The sequence below is a fragment of the Trichoderma aggressivum genome (assembly GCF_033847375.1).
Source record: "Trichoderma aggressivum f. europaeum strain CBS 100526 chromosome Unknown scaffold_002, whole genome shotgun sequence".
Classification (NCBI taxonomy): Eukaryota; Fungi; Ascomycota; class Sordariomycetes; order Hypocreales; family Hypocreaceae; genus Trichoderma; species Trichoderma aggressivum.
The window spans coordinates 186,741-209,785 of record NW_026946368.1 but is presented as its reverse complement, the minus strand read 5'-3'; the positions used below and the strand labels follow the sequence as shown (position 1 = coordinate 209,785).

At 52.1% G+C, this 23,045-nt stretch overlaps 6 protein-coding genes across 6 annotated transcripts; 5 read left to right on the top strand and 1 right to left on the bottom strand.

Annotated features, from left to right (window-relative positions):
* Triagg1_883 (uncharacterized protein) lies at window positions 1-1,328 on the bottom strand (the record flags this gene model as incomplete). Its single annotated transcript, XM_062902306.1, has 2 exons — window positions 1-203; window positions 266-1,328. 2 exons carry the CDS (start codon window positions 1,326-1,328, stop codon window positions 1-3), a joined length of 1,266 nt encoding a protein of 421 aa, XP_062760107.1.
* A 909-nt stretch (window positions 1,329-2,237) lies between these two features.
* Triagg1_882 (uncharacterized protein) lies at window positions 2,238-3,810 on the top strand (the record flags this gene model as incomplete). Its single annotated transcript, XM_062902295.1, has 2 exons — window positions 2,238-2,339; window positions 2,425-3,810. The coding sequence occupies 2 exons, from the start codon at window positions 2,238-2,240 to the stop codon at window positions 3,808-3,810; spliced, it is 1,488 nt and encodes a 495-aa protein (XP_062760106.1).
* Window positions 3,811-8,359: 4,549 nt separating this feature from the next.
* On the top strand, window positions 8,360-11,808 carry Triagg1_881 (uncharacterized protein; the record flags this gene model as incomplete). Its single annotated transcript, XM_062902284.1, has 3 exons — window positions 8,360-9,235; window positions 9,322-9,915; window positions 9,994-11,808. 3 exons carry the CDS (start codon window positions 8,360-8,362, stop codon window positions 11,806-11,808), a joined length of 3,285 nt encoding a protein of 1,094 aa, XP_062760105.1.
* Window positions 11,809-15,017: 3,209 nt separating this feature from the next.
* Triagg1_880 (uncharacterized protein) lies at window positions 15,018-17,493 on the top strand (the record flags this gene model as incomplete). The annotated part of the gene is made up of 3 exons (XM_062902273.1): window positions 15,018-15,908; window positions 15,977-16,054; window positions 16,111-17,493. 3 exons carry the CDS (start codon window positions 15,018-15,020, stop codon window positions 17,491-17,493), a joined length of 2,352 nt encoding a protein of 783 aa, XP_062760104.1.
* Window positions 17,494-18,250: 757 nt separating this feature from the next.
* Window positions 18,251-19,621, top strand: Triagg1_879 (uncharacterized protein; the record flags this gene model as incomplete). Its single annotated transcript, XM_062902262.1, has 1 exon — window positions 18,251-19,621. The coding sequence occupies one exon, from the start codon at window positions 18,251-18,253 to the stop codon at window positions 19,619-19,621; it is 1,371 nt and encodes a 456-aa protein (XP_062760103.1).
* A 945-nt stretch (window positions 19,622-20,566) lies between these two features.
* Window positions 20,567-21,973, top strand: Triagg1_878 (uncharacterized protein; the record flags this gene model as incomplete). The annotated part of the gene is made up of 1 exon (XM_062902251.1): window positions 20,567-21,973. The coding sequence occupies one exon, from the start codon at window positions 20,567-20,569 to the stop codon at window positions 21,971-21,973; it is 1,407 nt and encodes a 468-aa protein (XP_062760102.1).
* Between the last annotated feature and the right edge of the window lie 1,072 nt (window positions 21,974-23,045).

Genomic DNA, 23,045 nt, shown 5'->3' with positions numbered 1-23,045 from the left:
TTAGATCTTTCCACCCAGATATAGGATATTCTCCTTGGTCTGCTCCGTAAGAAGCTGTGCCTCTCCAGTGTAGACATATGCTGCCGTCTCAGGCCATACCTGCGGATGAGGCAATGCCAGCTCTATCGTATCTCCTCGTCGCACTCGATCCGACATGATGATGGCGGCTAACGCTGGTAACTGTGCCCGTGCGTATTGAACATCTGTGTCTGATGTTAGTTGAAGCTCGTCGAGAGTGTGAGCCATAGGGAAAGAGGAAACTCACGGATGGGCACAACAGTAGGTTGAGCCGAGACTCTTGGACTCTTACGGGGCTGGGGAGAATCTATGGTTTCCACACTCATTCTTGAGTCTCCATCACTCCCTTGTTCTCCATCCTCATGACCGTTTTTGTTATTGCTTGCATTGGCGGAGTCGGAATCTGGAGAAGAGGACGACCTTTGTTCTCTGTTCAATGGCTCCAAAATGGACAACAGTGCCTCGGCATTAAAGTTGGGCGACCGAGGAGAGGGCAGAGGATCTGGAATTGTTGCTCTCAAGGCATCCAAGTCAAAGTCACGCTTCAAGCCAATGGGCGGGTGTGACTTTGAAAGGACAATAGCTCGAACAGACAACCGTCTCGACAGTGTCGAAGCTGGAGATGGCAAGGTAGGAGATGGCAATGGCGAAGAAGGAGACACAGTGCATGGCGAGACTGGATCTATCGACGGCGATCTGATGTTGCCATGGTATCTTCCGAGTGGTAGCGGCCTGACAAACACGTATGCATCTTCGAGGCGGCCGAATTTTTGGGTTCCTTGCCGCCAGAGTTCTAGGCGTGCTCGTTGAATATCCGCAAGATGCCTCCGTCGAATATCGGATTCACAAGAGGGAGATGTCGGCGTGTAGTTGGCTGACAGAGTGACAGAAAGCGCCATGCGAAGAGTAGTAGGCGAACAAGGCAAAGAGGTGTCACCTCGACTTGCGGGAATGTGATGATGACTCCTTGCAGAAGAAGGCGGCTCGACGGCAATGGATGGCCGCCGAACGTATGGCCCAAAGTAAGCAGGATGAAAGCCTACATTTGCCTGTCTCGTCACATTAGGTGCGGTCCCTGGTATATGCAGCCTGTGTAAAGCTTGCTTCTCCACGAACCGCATCTCCCTCCTCGTGCGGCAACCACCGGACACGACCGAGTCGAGAGAAGCGACCTCTGTTGAGACGACGCCCGACAAAGGGCTGAGTCTCCGGCTAGAGAATATTTGGGATCTGTACACGAGATTTGCGTGCCCCGTTTGGATGGGTTCGATGACGGGGCGACGCGGACGGCGGTTTCTTGAGAAGGACATGATGAAGGCGAGTAGACGTTTCAGTGTTGAACAAATCTGTGCTGAATGTTTGAGTCCAGAAATAGCAATGAAGCATGGACTATAATGCGAGTGATATTTCGGGATATCTTTCTAGTTATATCACAATGGCCCAGCCCCTTTTACTGATTGTTCATCAGATACATATCATCAAGCTTTGACGATGCAACAACAACGCGATTTGTTTTGATTACGCCACGTCTGGGCCAACGGCAATAATCAACCCGCATTCCCCTTTATGCACGGATTCTGTTGTTTTCCTTTCTTTTCCTCTACATCACAAAGGCCAAAGGAACTGACGTGGCGGCTGAGCTTTGATTCCCATCGTTGGTGACGCTTCCTTGTGACAAAAAGACGCACGGGTCAGCAAGTCACCGCGCTATGCCACCGAGAACAAAGAAAGGAGAAACAATGTCATTCCTTTTAGCAAGTTCTAGAGTATGAAAAAAAAGTTTTCAATGTCACTCTTTGTTTCTTTTCTAATTGTTTTTTTTTTTTTTTTTTTTTTTTTTTTTTTTTTTTTTTTTTTTTTTTTTTTTTTTTTTTTTTTTTTTTTGGTTTCATAGTGTCTCATTGTTGGTTTGTCGAAAGAATGGAAGCATCGTCATTCCTCTGGCCGGCCTTTGATAGGATGACTGATGGTGTCGCGCACGTGATGGCCCGTTATGGGTGCCAACTGTCCACGAAGCGCAAACTGATTGGCCATCACCACCGGCCAGCTTGACAGCACAACAAAAAAGACATCAAAGGAGCAAGAGTCAAAACGCTCGGGCTGCTTGGAGGCCAGCATCTCTGGGTTTTGCTTTTCATTTCATCGTCATCGTCATCCAGCTATCATGCGATAGGTTGTTGTTTTTTCAGAAGCAAAAAAAAAAACAAAAATACGTCGTAATGTCTAATGCGGCGAGCTACAAGCAGCGCAAAGAGGACTTCGTGTCCAATTTGACGGGAGGCTCCGTCTCGGAGATCGGCTATGTGACGCTCGTCGCGCCCGTAAGTTTCGGCATCATCTGCTTTGCTTTGCGCTGGCTTCATTCCAATGATTTAAGACTTGTAGATGCTAACCTCGGATGCTTAGGCAGCCGTTCTTCTGTGGTCTGTACTGCAGGCTCGGCAGTCATTCTTCAAGCCGTACTCGGTTCTTGGGTTTGTCGTCGACTTCTCACTCACCGTCGGCACTTTCCTGCTGGCCACTACCCTTTACTCCGACTCGCCCGTCTTGTTGAATCTGCTTCTCCTGGCGCCGGCCTTTTTGATATGGCTTCTGCCTTCATCCGCCGCGGGTTCAAAGAAGAAGCCCAGGCTTCCGCCAAATGCCCAGTCCAAGGTTGCCGCAGGGCCTCTTCCGGCTCTTAGCATCAAGCCCTTTCTCACGACGTATCGCGGCTACATGATGATCACCACCGTCGTTGCCATTCTTGCCGTGGATTTCCGGCTCTTCCCGCGGCGGTTTGCCAAGGTGGAAACCTGGGGCACGTCCCTCATGGATATGGGCGTTGGCTCCTTTGTCTTCTCCGCCGGCATTGTTGCGGCTCGTCCGGTTCTCAAAGAGCGAGCCTCGGGTCGCCGAGTCCCGCTGGCCACCCGCCTACTTCAGTCGATACGTCATTCCATCCCACTCCTGGTTCTCGGCTTCATTCGCCTTCTCAGCGTCAAAGGGCTCGAGTATGCCGAGCATGTTTCGGAATATGGCGTCCATTGGAACTTCTTCTTCACCCTTGGGTTTTTGCCCCCATTTGTGGCCATTTTCCAGGCCATCTTTGATATTATCCCCTCGCACGCCGCACTCGCTCTGCTTCTGGTGGGGACATACCAGGCTCTGCTCGAGAATACGGCTCTCAAGGGATTTGTCCTTACAGCCCCAAGAGTCGATCTCATCTCCATGAACCGGGAGGGCATCTTTAGCTTCATCGGTTATCTTGCCATCTTTCTTGCCGGACAAGATCTCGGCAAATTCATCATTCCCCGGAACATCACGTCAAGCAGCAATTCGACCGCGGGCATGCAAAGGAATACTCTTCTCATGACGATAGCCGTCTGGGCCGGAATCTGGACCGTGCTGTACACCATTGTTACCAGCTACAACTTTGGGCTTGGGTTGACCGTCTCGCGCCGGCTGGCCAACCTGCCCTATGTTCTCTGGGTGGCGGCGTTCAACTGCTGGCAGATTCTCGCCTTTTGTGCCATTGATACCATCTTCTTCCCCGCATTTTACAACGCCGCGGACGCGCGATCCGAGAAGGAGGCGTATGAAGCGTCCACGAGCTTTGTGTTGAAGGCGTATAATCGCAACGGCCTGGCAGTGTTTCTCATTGCCAACTTGCTGACGGGTCTGGTCAATATGACTATCCCAACACTGGATGCGACACCGGTTGTGGCCATTGGAGTTCTCTTGGCTTACACGGCAACCGTCACAGGGGTTGCGGTATTGCTAGATATCTACGACATATCGATTAAGCTGTAAAATCCTCATGAAGGGGGGTAAAATTTAGGAAAAAAATATGGAACAACGATGACTGATGTGGTTACCAGTGGAATCTTTCACAATGACATGCACATACTATGTCGTTTGCCAGTGTGTTTTAGGAACGGGATGCAACGCTCTCGCTGCCGACGGAGCATCTGTTCACCCCTAGGCGCTTCTATGAACGTACCGGGAGGAATCCAAGACACCACGGAGGAAACATCCCTTGGAAAGAAGACAAAAGCATTGTTATTGTCTCCATTGGGAATAGACCAAGGATCTGACAATGCCCTGATTGGGCGGCAACGCCCTTGATGAAGCAATAGGCTTTCCATGCAAGACACCAGTTGGAGGGCGGGTTGGCAAACTTGGCGCGCTAAATAGATGGACGGGTATATCTACCTTGGTATCTAATGTAGTCAGGCGATCTCATTTGGATGCACAGATGCTAATCGAAGATTTAATATCATGGGTCATCCACCATCCCAGCTGCGGAAACCGTACTTGGATGAGTGCCACCACTCGCCGTGACTGACCTGCACCGTAGTATCTGGTACTTAGGTAGTTGCTATTTGCCAATGCCTCCAGCTCACCGAACTGGCGCCGCTGTGCATTCGGCCTCTGTTCCGTAATCCATTGCAAAGGAAAAGATGGGCCGCTTGCGGGCTAAGATGAAGCTATTTTAACTCGAACCAAGCCCAAGCCGCTCATTTCCGGCCTCAATGCGATTTGAACGACAGGCGCGCCACAAACAATGCGGTGGATCTACGGGATCCTTTACGTGCAGCACGAGTCCTTTTGTTAGCGTTGCATCGAACAGGAGAAGGGCAAAAAAAAAAAAAAAAGCACGGAAGAAAAGTGTGTGTGTGTGCGTGTGTGTGTGTTTCATGCTGCATTATTGCAACGAAACATTGTTTTACGAGAAGAGAGAGCATGTGGAAATTGGGGAGGTTTCACGACGGGATGAGGTTTTGTCTCGGGTGCGGCTTTCGCAAAGGGGGTGAAAGCGGGACATTTGGGGCTCGTATGCTGTGGCTCCGGACTGGAAAGGGCAAAACGATGAATTGGATGATGATAGTTTATTTCTGGTGACACCAACTTGGACAGATGGAGTAGGTAAAAGGTGTAATAAGGTTTTCAATGCTTCGAATCGATAGGCAAATAGGGTAGCCGCATGTAAAACACCAAGAAATCAACAGGGTAGCATCGGTCATGCAGGTACGGAAAGCGTAATGATGGGGGGATTGGACGTGATGCAGGTCACACGAGATGGGGTCAGGGTCTCTGTTGATGCTGGTAGTGGCGGGCTGAGACAATGTAAGGTTTGTCATGTTTTCTTTTCAGTTGTTGATTTGTGATGGCGAGCCGATATTGGGCAATTGCTGCGTGTTAGTGTCTGTCTGTTTTGCGAATGAGCTTTTTGGAATTGCTCCGTATAGTTCATCTTAACGAGACAGGCTACTAATGTCCACATCTATCAATGCTCATACAATTGGGAAATCGACATCATGTAGGCAAATTTGAAAACCCGATAGACCGAATTCACCAAAAAAAAAAAAAACCGACCGCAGCAACGACCGCCTCGGGCGGGAAAATAAATAAAATAACAAAAAGCAAATCATATGATTTTGCGTGGCGAGATTGGTTGCAAGAACGATGATTTCGGCATGGGGGTCAAAAGCGCGCAGCATCGCAATCTCACAGCCGGGATCGAGATTAGTGGTGCTTCATACTAGCCGCCCGCATTTCACTCTTCGCAGGCTTTGCCGGGGTTGCAAAGGAAGCGAGGGAGAGAGAGCGCGAGAGGGAACAACGTGATTCAAGATCCCGTCTCCGTCTGTGTGCTCGTAGATGAGCGTGTTGCGAGTAATATTGCGGTACAAGCCGCGGGCTAAGGGTTCGCCCATCTTTTGGCCTCCTTTCATCTCTTTGTTCCTTATTGACGCTCAATGGCAAAGTGCAAGCGACATTTCGCCTTTGTTTATTTTGTTGTTTGTTTGTTTGTTTGATTGTTTGTTAGTGTACTCGTAGTCGTGCATGTGCAAGTAACATGTATGAGATATGTTACGAGCTACCTAGTACTATGCGGGAAAAGGGCTGCATGGATCCCACGGCTGCGCTACGGGGGCCCCTTGCGTCGAGGCCAACCGGTTGAGGTGGTTTGCGGCGTCACCGAAGGAAAATTGGAACTGGAATACAAGTAGTATCCAGCCTCGTCTGGGGAGCCCGTACTCGTACAGTACAAGTTGCTATTACCTACCTAATAGTGGTAGTCTAAGTAGGTAGTAAGCAAGGGACGGACGGGATGAGCAGGAAATACTCGTAGTGGTGACGATGATGATGATGTCGTGGTTTGGCAATGCTGACTGACTATTGGGGGGGCGAAACAGGTCCCGTCTGTGTGTCTGCTGTGTCTATCAGTTCTCAATTGATGCTGGAGAAGTGTGTATGCTGCTTGCTTGCTTCTTGCATCAAAGCATGTAAACAAAGAGACAAGGGGTTTGTTGTTGTTATTTGCCTCATCAGCATCGATATAGGTACTTTTCTTTGTTCTCTGTACGGCACCAAACAAACCAGCTCACAATTGATACGTAAAAACAACACCGTTACATACAGCGACCCAGCCTTCCCTTTTTTCCCTCTCTCTCCCCTTCAATGCCGGGCAGGGTTCGCGGCTGCTGCTTGAGAGCTAATTTGGGCGAGGTTCCATCTCAAGCATCCGCATCGTGACGCTCCCGCCCAGCCAGTCAATCATGCATGCTGCTTGTAATCTGTACTTTGTACTAGTACATGCATGCAGGAACGACGTGGGACACCCCTGAAATCTACCTAACCTAGCGCGTTTCGGCTTGGGCCAGATACCTCGACCGGCACGGCCAGACGTGTGCGGCGGCAGGTATCTCGACCACGATTGTGTGCGCTTCACTTCGGGACGGACGGCGGGATGGGAAAAGGCGTCGGTCGAACAGAGGCGTCGAGGACGGGGGAGGCATTGACCTGCTCAGATGTACCGGGTACAGGGCAAACGGGAACAAAGGCCCACGTCTCAATCTCGTGCTGGGCCATCAATTTCGCCAAGCTGGTCCTTGAGCCCTTGGCCTCGCGGGTTTGACAGCTCCAGCTTCGGCCGCCCTTTGCTGAGCCGCCTCCAATCTCCTTGTGCGGCCTTGATGAAGCGCAGTGGACGGTACTGTAAATAATACTCGTACCTAGTAATAGCAATAGTCCGGTGCGCGCGCGGGTGGTCTTACTTTTGTGGCACAACCGCAAGATTGGCTGTGCTCGTCGAGGGTGTGTACGTGCGTGCTGCTGCTGCTGCTGCATGGCTGGTCCGGCTGGAGTTTTGTTTACCTTGGTAGGTACTATTATGATAGGTTTGTTTATTTTCGCGGTGAGAGTGATTCCAAGATTACCTAGAGTTATATGATTCAATTGGACATTGCTTGGACTGCTCTTTGTAATGCTATGCCTGCCTCATCTCGGCATTGACATTGATCAGGTTGACATCAAATGAGCATCAAACTGAAGCCGTACCTGTACTTGCTGTACCTCCGAAACTCTACGAGCACAGTACAGGTGCTGTAATTTGGTAGCTGCCAGTGGCAACGAGCCTCGTCAGATTGCCCATCAGCTCGGGTCAGCTCAGCTCAGGTCAGCCCCGGGCCTCAATCGCTAAAAGCTACAGTACAGTACAGCACAGCGCAGCGCTCAACCACAACTCACGACTCCAAAACATCACCTGCAATCTTCGCCTTGATCAATCTCTCCAGCTCCGTCCATCGGGGCCGCAGACGGGGGACATTCAAGGACCAAACAGGCACCCAATCCGAGCTCATCCTGCCCTACTGCTACACTACGCTGCACAACCCTGTCAGCTCCCCCCTTGGCCCTGCGCGCGTCCGAACGGCCTGCCCACTCAGGGGACTCGCTTTTCTGCCATCTGCTGGACCACGACGTTCGTCTGTGAAACAACCGCCAGAAGAAGGGAAAAAAAAAGAAACCCCCAAGTCGTCTTTGTCTTCGTCTTCGTCGTCGAAAACGGGCCATGAAATAGTAGCGCCTGTTGCAATTGCTTCCTTGGGCGCACCTCACGCTTACAACACGCGCTTCCCTCGTTCTGTCTTTGTCCTCAATTTCTCTGGCCCGCCCTTATTTTCTCTAGCACGGAGGATTAGTAGCCGCCGTCTGGCTCTTGACCCGTTTTCACTCTCCGATCCTCCTCTCTAATTCAACACCATCCAGCCGCTACTGCTGCTGAGGCTCAAGCGTCCGCTGCGTAGTGCCGCTGGACCATCCTTTTTTCCTCTTTGCTTGACTGACGAGCGAGTTCAAGATTGTACATCGGGTCATCTCCAATCGTTATAACATACACGGGCTTCATTTCATCCGCTGCCCGGCTCTCGGATTCAAATCAAAAAAACATCGACTACGGCCTCACAACGAAAGCAACGCCGGCGTCTCTCTCTCGCAGCTGCTCTCGCCGTTCTCCGCAGTGATCCGTCAAACTGACCCCTAGTGGGCCGGCCATCACGCGTAGCAACGCGGAAGGATGTCGTCGGCTGCTCTCCAAACGGCCCCTCCTCACCAGCCAACCGCGTTGTCGTCTTCTCTGCCAACCTCCAACCGCCAGTACACGCAGACGCACTCTTCCCCCAATCGGGAAATCCACAATGCCCAGGGCGCATCAACACCACCATCGTCAAGGCGTCCTCCCTCTCGCAAGAACAGCGGCCCAGGCGCCGCCGTTGCATCCGACACCAGCGCTCCTGTAAACTCCCGCATTCCCACCAGCGCGACTCGTGCGGCCGACCAGCACTCGAGGGCTGACCGCCTGTCGACTGCGCCCGTCGCCCCTCCACGAACCTCGTCCAGCAATCCCGCCCACTCGAGCGACAAGATGAACAATTCACCGCGCCGTGCCCAGCCTGATGGCTCGCGGATCGCCTCTCGCGGTGACACAAACGGCGCCGCCGACCAGGCCAGGAGCAAGAGGGCTCAGAGTTACCACATGCCGCAGGATTCGGCCTCAGCCCAGCCCGCCAGCACTCGGGCGAGCCACGCCGCCGAAGCTCACTCCTCCATCCCCATCCCCATCCGCACTCATCAGACGGCAACAAACTCCAAGCCCTCGCGTGAGGCCAGCGAAAGCCTCAACCGGGTCATTTCCAACGGCGAAGAGGCAAACGGCCGAAGCGCTGCCTACCACAACTCATCCCACCACGACGACGATCCAGCGGCGCCTCCCCCCGTTGTATCCATGAATGCAGGCTCCGAGGAGCAGCGACGAGGTGGTCGAAGCCGACACGACCATAGTCGCAACAACAAGGCAACCACCAAGTTTGGCGACTTCATCCTGGGAAATACCATTGGTGAGGGTGAGTTTGGCAAGGTAAAGCTGGGATGGAAGCAGGATAGCAACGTGCAGGTGAGTTTTGCTTGCCCCCCCATCCTCCGCAGTACCTGGCGGGGACGCCCTTTGGGAAAGCTGTGCAACGCTAATGAGATATACAGGTTGCCATCAAACTTATCAAACGAGATACCGTTGGCCACAACCCGTCGCGGTTGGCCAAGATTAAGCGCGAAGTCACCATTCTCCGCGGCATTCACCACCCCAACATTGTGCGATTGATAGACATGGTTGAGACCGATAGATACATTGGCATTATTCTCGAGTATGCATCTGGAGGCGAGCTCTTTGATTACATCTTGAACCATCGTTATTTGAAAGACAACTCAGCGCGCCGTCTCTTCTCCCAGTTGGTCTCCGGAGTAGGCTACCTCCACAAGAAGGGCATCGTCCATCGTGACCTCAAGCTGGAAAACTTGCTCCTGGATCGCAACCGAAACATCATCATCACTGACTTTGGCTTTGCCAACACATTTGACCCCCACGATGAGTTGACTGAGGAGGAAGAGCTCAATCTGTCGGACCGTGAATATGTCAAGAGGCTGGGTATCGACAAGGTGAAGTCCAACGGCATGCGCAAGGGCGATTTGATGCAGACGAGCTGTGGAAGCCCTTGCTATGCTGCGCCCGAGCTTGTGGTGAGCGATTCGCTGTATACCGGAAGAAAAGTTGATGTGTGGAGCTGCGGTGTCATCTTGGTAAGTGATCAAAGGCTCAATTTCTAATGCTTTTCCCCTCTCTCGTCTCAGGTCGCTAATGAGTCTGGAAACATATAGTATGCCATGCTTGCTGGCTATCTGCCCTTCGACGACGATCCTGCTAACCCAGAAGGCGATAATATCAACCTTCTGTACAAGTACATTGTCTCGACGCCGCTGACATTCCCCGAATACGTGACACCTCATGCTCGAGATCTCCTGAGGCGAATTCTCGTACCGAACCCGAGAAAGCGAGCTGATTTGTTCGAGGTGGCCCGTCACAGCTGGCTGAGCGAGTATGCTCACGTTGTTGAGTTCATCACAAGCTCGACCACTTCGCCATCCGAAGTCCAAAGCGTCAGCGCCACGGGCTCCGACTATGCTGAGGCTCCCATGGTTACCAGGAGCGCCTCTGTTCGCGAAGCGCCAAAGCAAAAGTCTCCCCAGTCCGCCGTCGTTGGTGGTCTGGCAAAGACACACGGCAAGATCGACTCCCCTCCCGAAACTACCCAGCGCACATCCAAGGACGCCAAGCGCCGTACCGTCCAGGTCGAATACGTTGCGCCCGTCACCCAGACGCAACGCGGCGGCTCCGAAGAAATGTCCAGGCACCAGGCTCCGCCAACTTCTCGACACCACTACGAGACAGCCCAAGAAGATTTGTCGCTGGACGACAGACGACCACAGTCAAAGAGGGGGCCAGCTACGGCGCAGACGAGCGGAATTCCTCAACCAACGCGCCCTGTGCGGGACGTTCGCGCGGCTACCGACAACAACTATGCCATTGGTGTTCCCGTGGCGACCGCTCGTCCCCGTACTGGCAACTCTATGCAGTCTGCCACTTCTCTTGGTTTGCAGTCTGGAGGCAATTATGGCCAACCTGTTCCCCCTACCATCGCAGACACCAACGTCCAAGGCCGTATTCAGCAGCCTTCCAATGCCAACGAGGATGAAGCTCTAGGGCGAACCAGCACCAACGTTCCCCCCAAGTTTGCGCGGATGTCAGGCTTTCATGAGCCTAAGAGCAGTGATGGAAAGGGACACAAGAGGTCCAACACGATAGGAGAAATCGGCTCCAAGCTTTTGGGCCGCAGCGGATCGATGTTTGGGCGCAAGGGAAAGAAGACGGAACAGGCCTCGGAAAAGGCCAAGAAGTATCCCCCCATCAGCATGGCCAATACGGGCATGGCTGCGGGAGACGAGCCTCGCTCGCGACCTTCGATCGATTCCAAGGCATCTCGTCGCTCCTTTACTCTTGGCCTTGGAAAGAAGGCGAGCGGCAGCATCAACGGCTCCCAGGACTCCATCGACAAGAAGGAGCGTCGGCGCTTTTCGCTTCTTCCCGCTTCCTTCTCTCTCAAGTCCCTTGGTGCTTCTAAGGATTATGGAAGCGCCCATCCTTCCGAGCAAGACCTGCCCATCCAAAACCCTCGCACTGCTGACCTAGGACGAATCGTCACATCCCACGGAGGCAGCACACCTTTCTTCGACAACGCCTACGATGCCCAGCAACCCGATGCGGCCGTGTCTACCCCGCCTATCCAGAACCAGAATCACAACCTGGCCCCTGCGGACAGGCGGCCAAATGCGATCCCTCAATATCTGCAACAGGGCACGCATCTCAACAGTTCTTCCGAGACTTCGGTCGACATGCGCCAGCCCCCCGCGGGAGCTCGGCAGGGACCGTACCAGTACGGATATACTCAGTCCGAGGGCTTTGACGGGCGAGCAATTGGTACTGGCAGAGGAGTGCTGCAGAAGAGCCACAAGCGATTCACGGATGCCTACGACCAGGGAGACTATCGTGGCCACGAGGGAAGCAGTGGCGCTGCTAAGCGTGTCATGGACTTTTTCAGGAGACGAGGCAAAGCCCGGGGCGGAGATGAGCGATAACGGATGGCCTGAGAAACAAAAAGGCGAAAAGAATTCACGAATTCGCGCTGGAGCAAATCAGAAGGTTCGATATCTCGGCATTTTCTGGTAGCTCCGGCTCCATGGATTCGACAGGACACGATTTGGTGGCCGTGTCATTATCTTTATTTTTTCATTTCCATACCGGAGGCATCGCCGTATTTTGCCAACACCAAGTTGTAATCATCAAAGCGCGCAAAGCAAAGCAGATATCATTCAGCCTATTTAATAACTCCCGTTTTACCAACACTGGTCAAAGTAGTTTTCCGCGCCTTTTACGGCCTACTACTGCTGCGCTGGATGGGGGAGCCATGGCATGCCTTTATTTGGCAAAAATTTGTTCTTCTTCTTTTCTCGTCTTTCCTTTGTATTGTATTTCGTCTAGCATGATCTTGCAAATCGTATATTGCGCTCATGTGGTGGCTGTTATGAAGCAAATACACACAGACGCCTCGACTAGATCTGGGAGTGGGATTTCGTGATGTGGTATCAGAAAGACCGGGGTACATTATTTCTCCTTTTTTCTTATTCTCTTTTCTTTCAAAACTGGTAGAAAGCTGATCCAGTGTGTTGGGATTGTTGTTCGGTATACCTGAAGTGTTGTGTATTTGTACCTTTTTCTCTGTTTTTCTGTTTTTTCCTTTCTTTTGTGTTGGGCATTTTGGCAGGACATTGAGCGGAGTCCATTTATGACAAGGCTGCGTGCGCATTTAGGTGGAAAGAGATGTGTTTTCTTTTGCGAAGGGGAGCAGAGAGAGAGAAAGAATATGAGGAATTTTTTTTCGCGCGCGAGATGAAGTTTTTGCTTTGCTTGTTTCTGCTTCCGTGCTACCTTACCTACCTACGTGATGGCCATTTTGTAAGAAGTTTATAGATTCTCTCCATTATCCCCCGTTGTGTATTGGCTTTTTGTTGTATTGGCTGGAGTTTGCTGTGATGCATTTTTTACGCAATTGTAATACTATTCTTTTGGCTTTGCACTACTCTATATCTTGTTTAATACATGTCTGACTTTTTTTGCTATACATGGTTCGATGCATTCGACGGATCAGAGATGCCGAGTCGTGTGTTTCACTGCTGCACTCACCGAGAATGAGGGGCGCGAGACTGCATTGCATTCCGCATTGAATGAGATCATCAGCCTCGCCGTTTTGTTTCACAGTGTTTTTTTTACTCTCGTGTCGCGTCCTATCAAGATAACGTCATCGGGTGGTCGAAGGACCCTATCAAAATCAAATCAAAAGATGTGAATAAGTTGAAGGGACACACGGCGATTTCAGATTCACCCGAGTGGGAGCACGGGACGGGAGGCCTAAAAGTGGAAAACGTCATAATTCATCTTTTGCTGAACGTTTGAGGGAATCATGACGGACGTAAGTTGTGGCTGAAGCGAATGCCAAGACTTGCGCTGATTGGAGGATATGCGCGACGAGTTTGTTGTGGCGAAGCTGGTGAGACTAGATTAGGTAGGTGGATGTGACAGGGGGGAAAGGCGGTCGCGGTTTATTGCCGGCGGTCTCGTTTTGTGGCTCGCATGGAATTGCCTGCTTTGGGGGATAGACGTGTGTTGTATTTGTGTAGGTACCTACTAGGTAGGTACATTGATGGGTTCCGTGTTCCGTGTTCCGAGGCGGCGACTTCGCATTATTCTTTTGGAGTGCGAGGGAAGCGTGGGATGACGGAGATTTATTTCCCGGGACTGCCTGACGCGTAACCTTGTTTGAACGATAGGTCCCAAGGGCTGAGCAAACCATGGGCTCCTGCTAGGGGGGATACATGCAATGCTATCAACGGATTGGTTTTTTTTTCTTGATAATTCAGGGGGAACTGGGAGAACGTTTGCTGGCGCGTGGGTCTGCTTTGTTGTGATGCTACTGTACCGTACCTACTCGTGCTACTCGAGCCGAGTAAGCTTGAACGACCTTTTCTTTGTGTGGGGATGGGCTGACATGGGGATACAGTAGTCGGAGCGTGTAGGTCTTGGCGATTGGAAGATTCCAAAAGATTCGGAAAGATGGGACTGTTTTGGGTGGTTTGCATAGGGGTAATTTGCAGAGTTTGCCTGTCTTTGTTAGACGGACATTTGGTGCAGAATAACGATCTATCAAATGGATGTGTTTGCACTTGTAGATGGTATGTTTGGTGGTGTACGTATCTGTAGACATTCAGGACCGCCTTTGTCTGGCCCCCCCCTGTCGCGGGCAGGTCTTGTCTCGGGAATCGGCTTCGTTGTGCAAGGGATCAAGATTTTTTCTTCTTTCTTTTTTTCTTTGTCTTAGTAGCTACTGTGTGTTACGGCAGCTTCGTACTCGCACAAACATGACGCTATGCGAGCATCAATTGGAGCCATATCGAGTAACTGTTTCGATTGCAGCGCGGTGTGTATTGATTGTAGTATCATCAATTCATTGGATGCTAGCTTGCAACGCCTGCTGGTTTGCTGTTGGCGCATGACGGCCCTTTCTATGATGTAGGTACTACTCGTAGCTCCAGCGCTGGAGGACGGGCATTGATTGGGCGCTGCTGCGGAACTTGGCCAGCCCACCGCCTTGCCATCTCCACCAAGCTTAAAAACCAAGATAGGGACCGTGTGGCGCGTTTGTTGCTGGTATTGACGTCCACGGCTACGTATGAGGATGTTGGCAGTGGCTTGGTAGATGACGCTGAGGACAGCTGTTGGTGTTGGTGGTGGTGGTGGTGGTGGTGGTAGTAGCAGTAGCAGCACAAAGTGGCACTGGACCTTGGTTAATAGAACCTCGAGTTGGTGCTACACGTACCTCAGCCATTGATTGTTGTCTGGTGTCGAGTGGCGCAAACAGTCCAGCGACTTGGTGGCCAAAAGCCGGTGGTTAGGCCGTGATTAGGCTAGTACAGGCACTGGAATAGTGGACGTGTTAGCCGTCCATTTTAGCTGCAACTGGGGGAATCCGGTATCGTGGCGCCTCTTCCCCCCCTGTCCACACGTCCGCACAGCGTCATCCACATTCCCCGTTTATCTCACACTTCAGTCACAGCCCGCCTCTTTCCAGCTTAAAAGGGATCCTGCTTCCCTCCTCTCTTCTCGGGGGATTTACACTCCCCTTCCCATTTCATTCTTGGGCTTCTCTCCCTTTTCTCTCTCTTCAAGCGATCAACGATTTCTGCTTGCTTGTTTGCACTTGTCTGCCCCGCTGAAACTCAATACCTGTTCGATGAAGAAAGCCTCATCCGACCCCGATATAGCTACCAAAGGCTCTGATGTACAGCCCGTAGCTTATGGACTCTCCGACCGGCCGGATACTGAGCTTCGCGACCTGCCGCCCTTGAACGCGCCCGTCGCCGCAACTGCCACCACCGCAGCAACATCCAATCCAAGCAACCAGACCTCCCACAGCCGCAATGGCGTCGCCGTGTCTCCCCTCAACCCTGATGCGCCTCCCATCGTCAACAAAATCCCAGACGTCGACTTCCTCAAGCCGACAATCGCCAAGAAGCGCTTGTCAGCGCCATCCTCGCAGGATGAGAGGCAGGGGTCTATCCTAGGGACCAAGGAAGCAGAAGCAAACGCCTCCACCACCCCCGAGACGGCTAGTTTCGAGAATGACAACGACAATGGTGACGAAAAGAAAAAGCGTACCTTTGTCGAAGAATTTCGTAGATCCTTCTGGTTGGTCCTCACCCACAGCTGGTTCAATGTCCTGCTGGTGTTTGTGCCGCTCGGCATCATTCTCGCCAACATCAATGGCATTAATAGTGGCATCATCTTTGCCATGAACTGTATTGCCGTGATCCCCCTCGCCGGCCTTCTCAGCTTCGCGACCGAGTCCGTGGCCCTTAAGATGGGCGACGCTCTTGGCGCCTTGCTTAATGTGACGTTTGGCAACGCCGTGGAATTAATCATCTTCATCATTGCCCTGGTCAAGAACGAAATCCGTATTGTCCAAGCGTCCCTCCTGGGTTCCATCCTGGCCAACCTGCTGCTCATTTTGGGCATGGGTTTCTTCCTTGGTGGACTACGCTTCCGAGAACAGGTTTACAACAGCACTGTTACTCAGATGAGTGCCTGTCTTCTCAGTTTGAGCGTCATCAGTCTGGTCTTGCCTGTACGTTCCCTTTTTCGCACAAAATACTAGTGTTTTCTCTCTTTGAGCTCTTGCTAACTTGCTCTTAGACGGCTTTCCACGCCTCCTTTTCTGATCCAGACCTGGCCGACCGCCAATCGCTCAAGATTAGCCGCGGCACCAGCGTTGTAAGTTGGATTCCCTAATTCACACACTGCTTCCGTCAGTCTCTAACAAACGCCAGATTCTGTTACTAGTCTACATCATCTATCTCCTATTCCAGCTGAAATCGCACGCATATCTATATGAGTCGACTCCTCAGAATATCGTCGATGCCGAGTCCGTTCCGGGCCCCGCTGCAGCTTGGCTGGATTCTTCAAGCTCAGACTCCAGCTCGTCTGATAGCTCGGATTCGGACGACTCCAGTCACTCTCGGGATACAGTTCGCCGTGCCATGAGGAAGGTTCTTCGCCATGGACGCAGAAGAAAGTCGTCTGTTGCCTCTGTGGAAACTAGCGATTTGCAGCCCACTAGGACTTCATCTTTTGGCACCGCAACTACTAGTCCCCAAGAAGAGTCTTCAGAAACTTCTTCTTCCCGTCCACAGTTCCCCAGACTTGGATCCAACGAGACAAACGAGGAGGCTGTTGAGGACGAAGAGAGGTCTCACAAGCACAGACGGCCTAGTGTTCGACACATGCGCAAGAAGTACAAGAAGCACCGTCGTCACCACCGCCATCGTGATGCGGAGGGCGATGCTCAGCAGGCAATCACGGAACAACCGGAACAGAATCTGCAGAATCCGCGCGGAGAAGGAGAACCTCGCCGTGTCGACTTTGCTATCCCCAACGATCCAGTTGCGGACAGTGGCAACGAGGCGTCTAAGCGGCCATTCCCCGCTCTACGTGTCATGTCTGTCAAGAACCTGGCACCCGCCGTCTTTGTCCAGAAACCCGAGGATGATGTCCTGGCCGTCGGGGGCCCTGTTCCCCGCGTTCGTTACGGCATTCGACGCACCAACTCCCTTCCCGATAGGCTCAACCATCAAATTCGACCTCCCGGCGCCATGTTGCCAGCCCAAGTGCCCTTGACCGCCTTGACAGCAGACGGCGCCGAAGGGGAAGAAGGCGAAGAACACCTCACCCAGACGGCTGCCATCATTCTTCTACTTGTCACCACCGGTCTTGTCGCGGCATGCGCTGAGTTTCTCATTAGTTCCATCGAAGACGTCGTCGCCACGTCGAGCGTCGGCGAAATCTTTATTGGTCTCATCGTCCTGCCCATTGTGGGCAATGCGGCGGAGCACGTTACTGCGGTGACTGTGGCGATGAAGAACAAGATGGATCTGGCTATCGGTGTTGCTATTGGCAGCTCCATTCAGATTGCCATCTTTGTCACGCCCTTGGTCGTCATCTTGGGCTGGATCATGGACAAGGAAATGACATTGTACTTTACCCTCTTTGAGACGGTGTGTCTCTTTGTGTCGACCTTTATGGTCAACTTTCTTGTTTTGGACGGTCGAAGCAACTACCTCGAAGGAGCCCTGCTTTGTGCAGTCTACTGCATTATTGGCGTTGTCGCCTTTTTCTACCCATCCGAGGCCGATGCAAACTCGTGGGGCAGCTAGTCGCTGCGCCGATGACGATGGCTATCGGCGATATCCTCTCCTTCACGATACCCCTCTTGTGTGCTTGACCTTGGAGAGGTGAAGCAAGCCATTGGTGAGATGGCTTTGAGAATAGGGTGGGAAGAGTTTGGCAAGAAATATAGTAGCCTTGATATCTTAACTTAGTACAGCCCTGTGGCACATCCAAACGCACGCCTTGGAAATAGATGGCGTATTTTGCGCAATTTGTTCAAGTTTACCACCGTGAAGCGTATTCATTGATGACGCGTAAAGCGTAAAATGAGTTCACCCACCGACTGGGCTGTGCAAGTGAAGTATTCCAAATGCCGTTTGAGGCAACCCGTGATACAGAATAATTCGATTCGTTGCCAGCTGTTTTCCGTGTAAATTCGAACCCACTATTTAAGCAGCAGAACTAGCGCCTCCCCGGGGTTTGCCAGAATTGGGCTAAAGGCAGGGACCAGCAGCAGCACAGCCACATGCGAAGAGACGTCACGGACGACTTTAATTGCCCTCCGCTCTCGCCTTTTGTTTAGCCGTCCAGTCCGTCCCTTTTCCTCTTTGCATTCAAGTCTGGGAGTGACATTTTAGCCCTTCCATCTTCACTTTTCTTTGTGAGACAAGACGACTATAAAGCTGTGAGAGAAGGCAGCTCGACTTACTTGCTTCTTTCTCCTTTCTCGCACTTCTAGCGAAGCACCCACACCCACACCCACACCCACACCCACAGATACAGATACAAACGAAACCGTCAGCAATGTGTTTTGGCGGTCAGAATGAAAGGTCCAATGATCCGCCGCCCAGGCCGGTGCAGAATCTCGAGGGGAGGCCGGATGTGAAGACGAGTCGGTATGGCGCGCCGCAGGATGGAGCGGGAGGCCCGTCGGGATACCAGAGCCAGGGCCGGCCGCAGTATCAGCAGCAGCAGCCGCAGCCATCATATCAGCAGCCGTATCAGCAACAGCAGCACGAAGATTTCGCTCCTCCGCCGGGACCGCCTCCTGGGAAACGGCAACAGGAAGACTATGCGCCGCCGGCTGGGCCGCCTCCAGGGCGTCAGCAGCAGCACGGTGATTATGCTCCTCCGCCAGGGCCGCCGCCTTCGCATCAGCACAATGACTACGCTCCTCCTGTTGGACCGCCTCCATCTCACCAGCATAACGATTATGCCCCTCCTCCAGGACCACCTCCTTCTCATCAGCAGGGAGACTATGCCCCGCCTCCAGGACCGCCACCATCTGCTGCCAAGGGCGACTGGATTGCGCCTCCATCGGATCCCTATGCTGCCCAATCTAGCGCGGCACACGACTGGCAGACTGCCGTCCCAGATACCTCCTTGTTCCCGCCGCCTCCCCCATTATTCAGTGGCCATGACGCGTCATATGCCAACAACGCGACTGAAGCGGAAGCAGAGGCTGGAGAAGAGTGGTGCCAACAGTATCCGCTCTCCACGCCGTCCCTGACGCTCGACCAGTCCGGCAAGCAGGCTTTGCAATCCAACAACATCCGACTCATGGAACCAACAGGCTTTAGTGGCACCTTGAAATGGCTTGCACCGGGTCACTGGGAGGGCAGCACGGCCAAGAACAGCCCCGACCGCTGCATCATTGGCTATCCTCCTCTCTACGTGGTCAATGAGCACGACCCCTCAATTACGAATCAGCCAAAGACTATTTACTATGAGGTAAAGATTCGGAAGAACAGCCGCACCATCAACCTGGCGTTGGGATTCACTGCCCTTCCCTACCCGTCCTTCCGTCTTCCAGGATGGCATCGCGGCAGTCTGGGTGTCCATGGAGATGACGGTCACAAGTACATCAACGACCGCTGGGGAGGCAAAGACTTTACGAACGAGTACCGCGTGGGCGAGACCTATGGCATTGGTATGACGTTCACACCGACGGGTACCCACCATCCCCGCGTCGACATCTTCTTTACAAGGAACGGCCAGCGATCTGACGGGTGGGATCTCCATGAGGAGACGGACGCGGAGCAGGATTTGCCGGTGACGGGTCTGGAGGGCTTCCACGACGTGAGCTGCGCGATTGGGGCGTTTGATGCGACGAGCTTTGAGGTTGTGTTTGATCCGGCTAAGTGGCTATACAGGGAGGCTAAATTCGATCTCTGAGGCTGTCGTTTGATGACGATTGAGGATGGGTAGTCGAGTCGGTCGAGATAGATACATTACGAGACTCGTAATAGCGGGACTGTGGTAATGAATGTTCGGGGGATGTTATAGGGATAGATGGATTTGCGATGATGGCTGAGTATTCGATCAGCTCTTGATATAGCTCTTAATAGACGCGGGGGACTCTACGAATCACTATTTTGATAAGCTTCTGGCCTTTCTGTGCATGTCTTGGTGAAGGGTTGAGTCTACGTACGGTTCCGCTTCAATACTGAATTTGATGAAGGGGATCTGCCCAATTAAGGTACTACTATAGTCTAATCTAATATCCCAAGTCAAAGCCCGAAGCAACCACGTCAACGGCCACTGCAGCGACAGACGACCAATCTTGCATGCTAAGTAGAAGAAGAAGCTTCTACTCTGATATCTCTCCGCTATAAGGCTTTGTTTTAAAAGGTGGTATATAGATAGGTAGCTATAGTAGCAGATATTGGAGAAATGTAGCTGTAGTACCTGCGAGATATTTAAAAGATAGCCATGTACCTACTATCGCGCGCCGAAGCGTTTTCCGGTCATTGTTGATTTCTCTTGTCATAGGCCCCATAAGCCTTTTGCTTGCTTTATTACGATTATAGAGGCCAGAAATGATTTATAGCGCCTTATAATACGAAAAAAAAAAAATCCATGTTACAAGTGCCAAGCAATGACCAGAAACCCCCGTGGCGCGCGTAGGTAGGTAGATTAAGGATACTGTATACGGGATTGGGCGTGCATTCATTTGCTGCTCCCATCAGGCTGTAGGATCAGAGCCTGATATCGGACCTATTCGGCGTATGGCAGCCGCGCCCATGCATTTCCCCTCTTGAAGATGCATACCTACCTACTCACCTGCTTACACTGAGCCTCTGACATCGATGTTATACTCAAACCAGGTGTCTTTTCAACATGACAACGGTGGAAGGCTTCGCGACAACGGTGGAAGACTTCCTTGGGCCACCTCTCGGACCCCTGGAACTTGGCCATGTTGTTGTGGTCAAAATGTCTGAACATGTCCAGAGAAGATACGATCCAGCCAACATTTCTGGCAAAGCACAGAAAACGCGCGATGCAGACAACAGTCGATTTGCGCCGCTCGCCGATGTGCGGGAAAAGTGGTCAGCGTTTGACGTTGAAAGGATTTCCGCGCATCCGTCCATCGCAGCCTCTCTCTCAAGACCATGCGCGGTGGAGTGGGAGCCCCAAGTTCCCAGATTTGCACGTATCGTCTATAGCGAGCGGCAACTTGAGGCTCTATTTCTACAGACGCTCATTACTCGGGTCAACATTGCCCTCGATAAGGCGATCCCGGCCAATGAGGAGCGAATCGCGATCCTCGTTGGCCCTGGAGCCTTTGAGAGCGTCTCTGCCGAGGCCAGCGTGCAGAGGCTCATACCAGACTGGATAGTGGTCCAAGGCGATTTCGACGTCGGCATGAAGGCTGATTCGCTCCCCGTTCTCAAAGATGTTGCGACACAAGGCAGGATACTTGCAGTGGGGGATACCAAGCTGGTCCGAAAAGGGGGCGGCATCGGCAACGGCAACGTCCCTTATACCAAGGCGTGCCACCATGATTTCTTGCGCCAGCTGCAAGAATACTGTCTCAACTTGTACACGCGCTTCGGTTTCATTCTCTCCAACGAGGAGCTGGTGGTATTGCAAGTCATGGCCGCACAGGAGGCAAGCCCACGTAAGGCTGAGCAGAGGGGGCTCCGTTCAAACGGGGAGCATCAACCTGAATCCAGCTTAGATTCGCGAGGGACGGATTCGTTCGATTCGATGGATCAGGACGGTGATGATTCACCAATGTCGGGGCTCAACGGCCGTAATGAAGACCCATATGAGTATGGCCTGCCCCCTTTACTCTCGCCTTCAGACAAGCGGCCACATCCGTCGACTAGCCCCGAAACCAGCCCTATTGTTGCTTCCTCGAGAAGATTTCAGAACGCGAGCGGCAGCTTGTCGGGCAGCGATTCAAGCTCCCATCAGATGAATTCTCATCCGATAGGTTCTTATCAGGTAACCTCTCATCAGGTAACCTCTCATCAGGTAACCTCTCATCGGATCCCTAGCTCCCCCGTCATTGAAGCGTCTCAGGCGTCGTCGTCATCCCAAAGTTATAGCAGATACACCCCATCAGTCAGAGACGTTGAAGTGGGTGCTATACAAATACAGAGCTTTGACATGAAAGGTTGGGGAGAAGAGGGTAAGGAGGGGGATAGCCCTTATAGGGCATTGTTTATGTTTGTGATGATGATTCGTGCGTTGAAGCTTCAACAGCTGCCTATTCATATTTCGCTGCAGGAGCAAAGCTAGTGTAAGGGTTCAATGTATTTGTTTCAATGCCATTTGTTACACTTTGGCAGGTGGATAGTACCTATAGTAACTTGGTTTGGGATGCTTCTCGGGTTATATTATCATTGTATAAACGCATTCATTTGCATTCCATCTTTTTGTTTATATTCGATTGCATGTTATTGGAATGAAATAGGTGCTGCGCAGCGCATATACTACTTGGGTAGTAATTGCCGGACATTCGATTCGCGGGTTGTTAGGCGGTAAGGCGAGGCGGTCGGGCGCAGCAGTATTCATAAAACGGCTGACAGACAGAGGTCGATCTGGAGGTCACTTGACCCATTCCAGCATCATCCGCCACCAGGCTTCGCTGGGTTCCCGTATTACCCTATTACCTCGCAGAATTCGTACATGGGTCTCTCCAGCTTTTGGGCCACTGTTTTCCTAGGGTAGTAATCAGCTAACTGTGTTTATATAATTAAGCGAAAAAAACCTACAGACCCATTTACGAATTCTGCGAGGTAATAGGGTAATACGGGAACTTGGGCAACATCATATCCCTGCATCGAATCCGGAACTCACCAATCGGCAGCCGCATCAGCTGTCGTCAGGAGTCTTGGCATCGGTCCAGAGAGGGTGCATTAGTAGGAGCTAGGCTATATTGGGCAACTTTGGTTTTCTTGGACGTATAGCCATTGAGCGTGCACAGGACACTCTCTCCCGTCTTCTCATGACGGCAGTGTGGTTTCTTGAAACTTACCTACAAAGCGTCCATGGCCCGTCGTCCTGTAATTTCGATTTTTCTTTCAAATCCTTTTCTTTTGTGGCAACGTATGGTTTTTCTTGAGGATGTATTATGCTCTTTTATTAGGTAGATAGGGTTTGGTCTGGAAATGCGGCGCACACTCTGTTTTTTTTTTTGGCCGTTTGGACGCCTCGGTAGAGTAGTACCTCTAGCACCCGTGGACCTCTAATGGATGTTTCCGCAGGCGGCGGCCGCCCCCCCGATCTCCTGTTTGCAATTGCAGAGAATCGGTCCACGAAATGGCAGTCAAGTTCTACCCATGACATACCACTCTCCTCCCTCCAAACA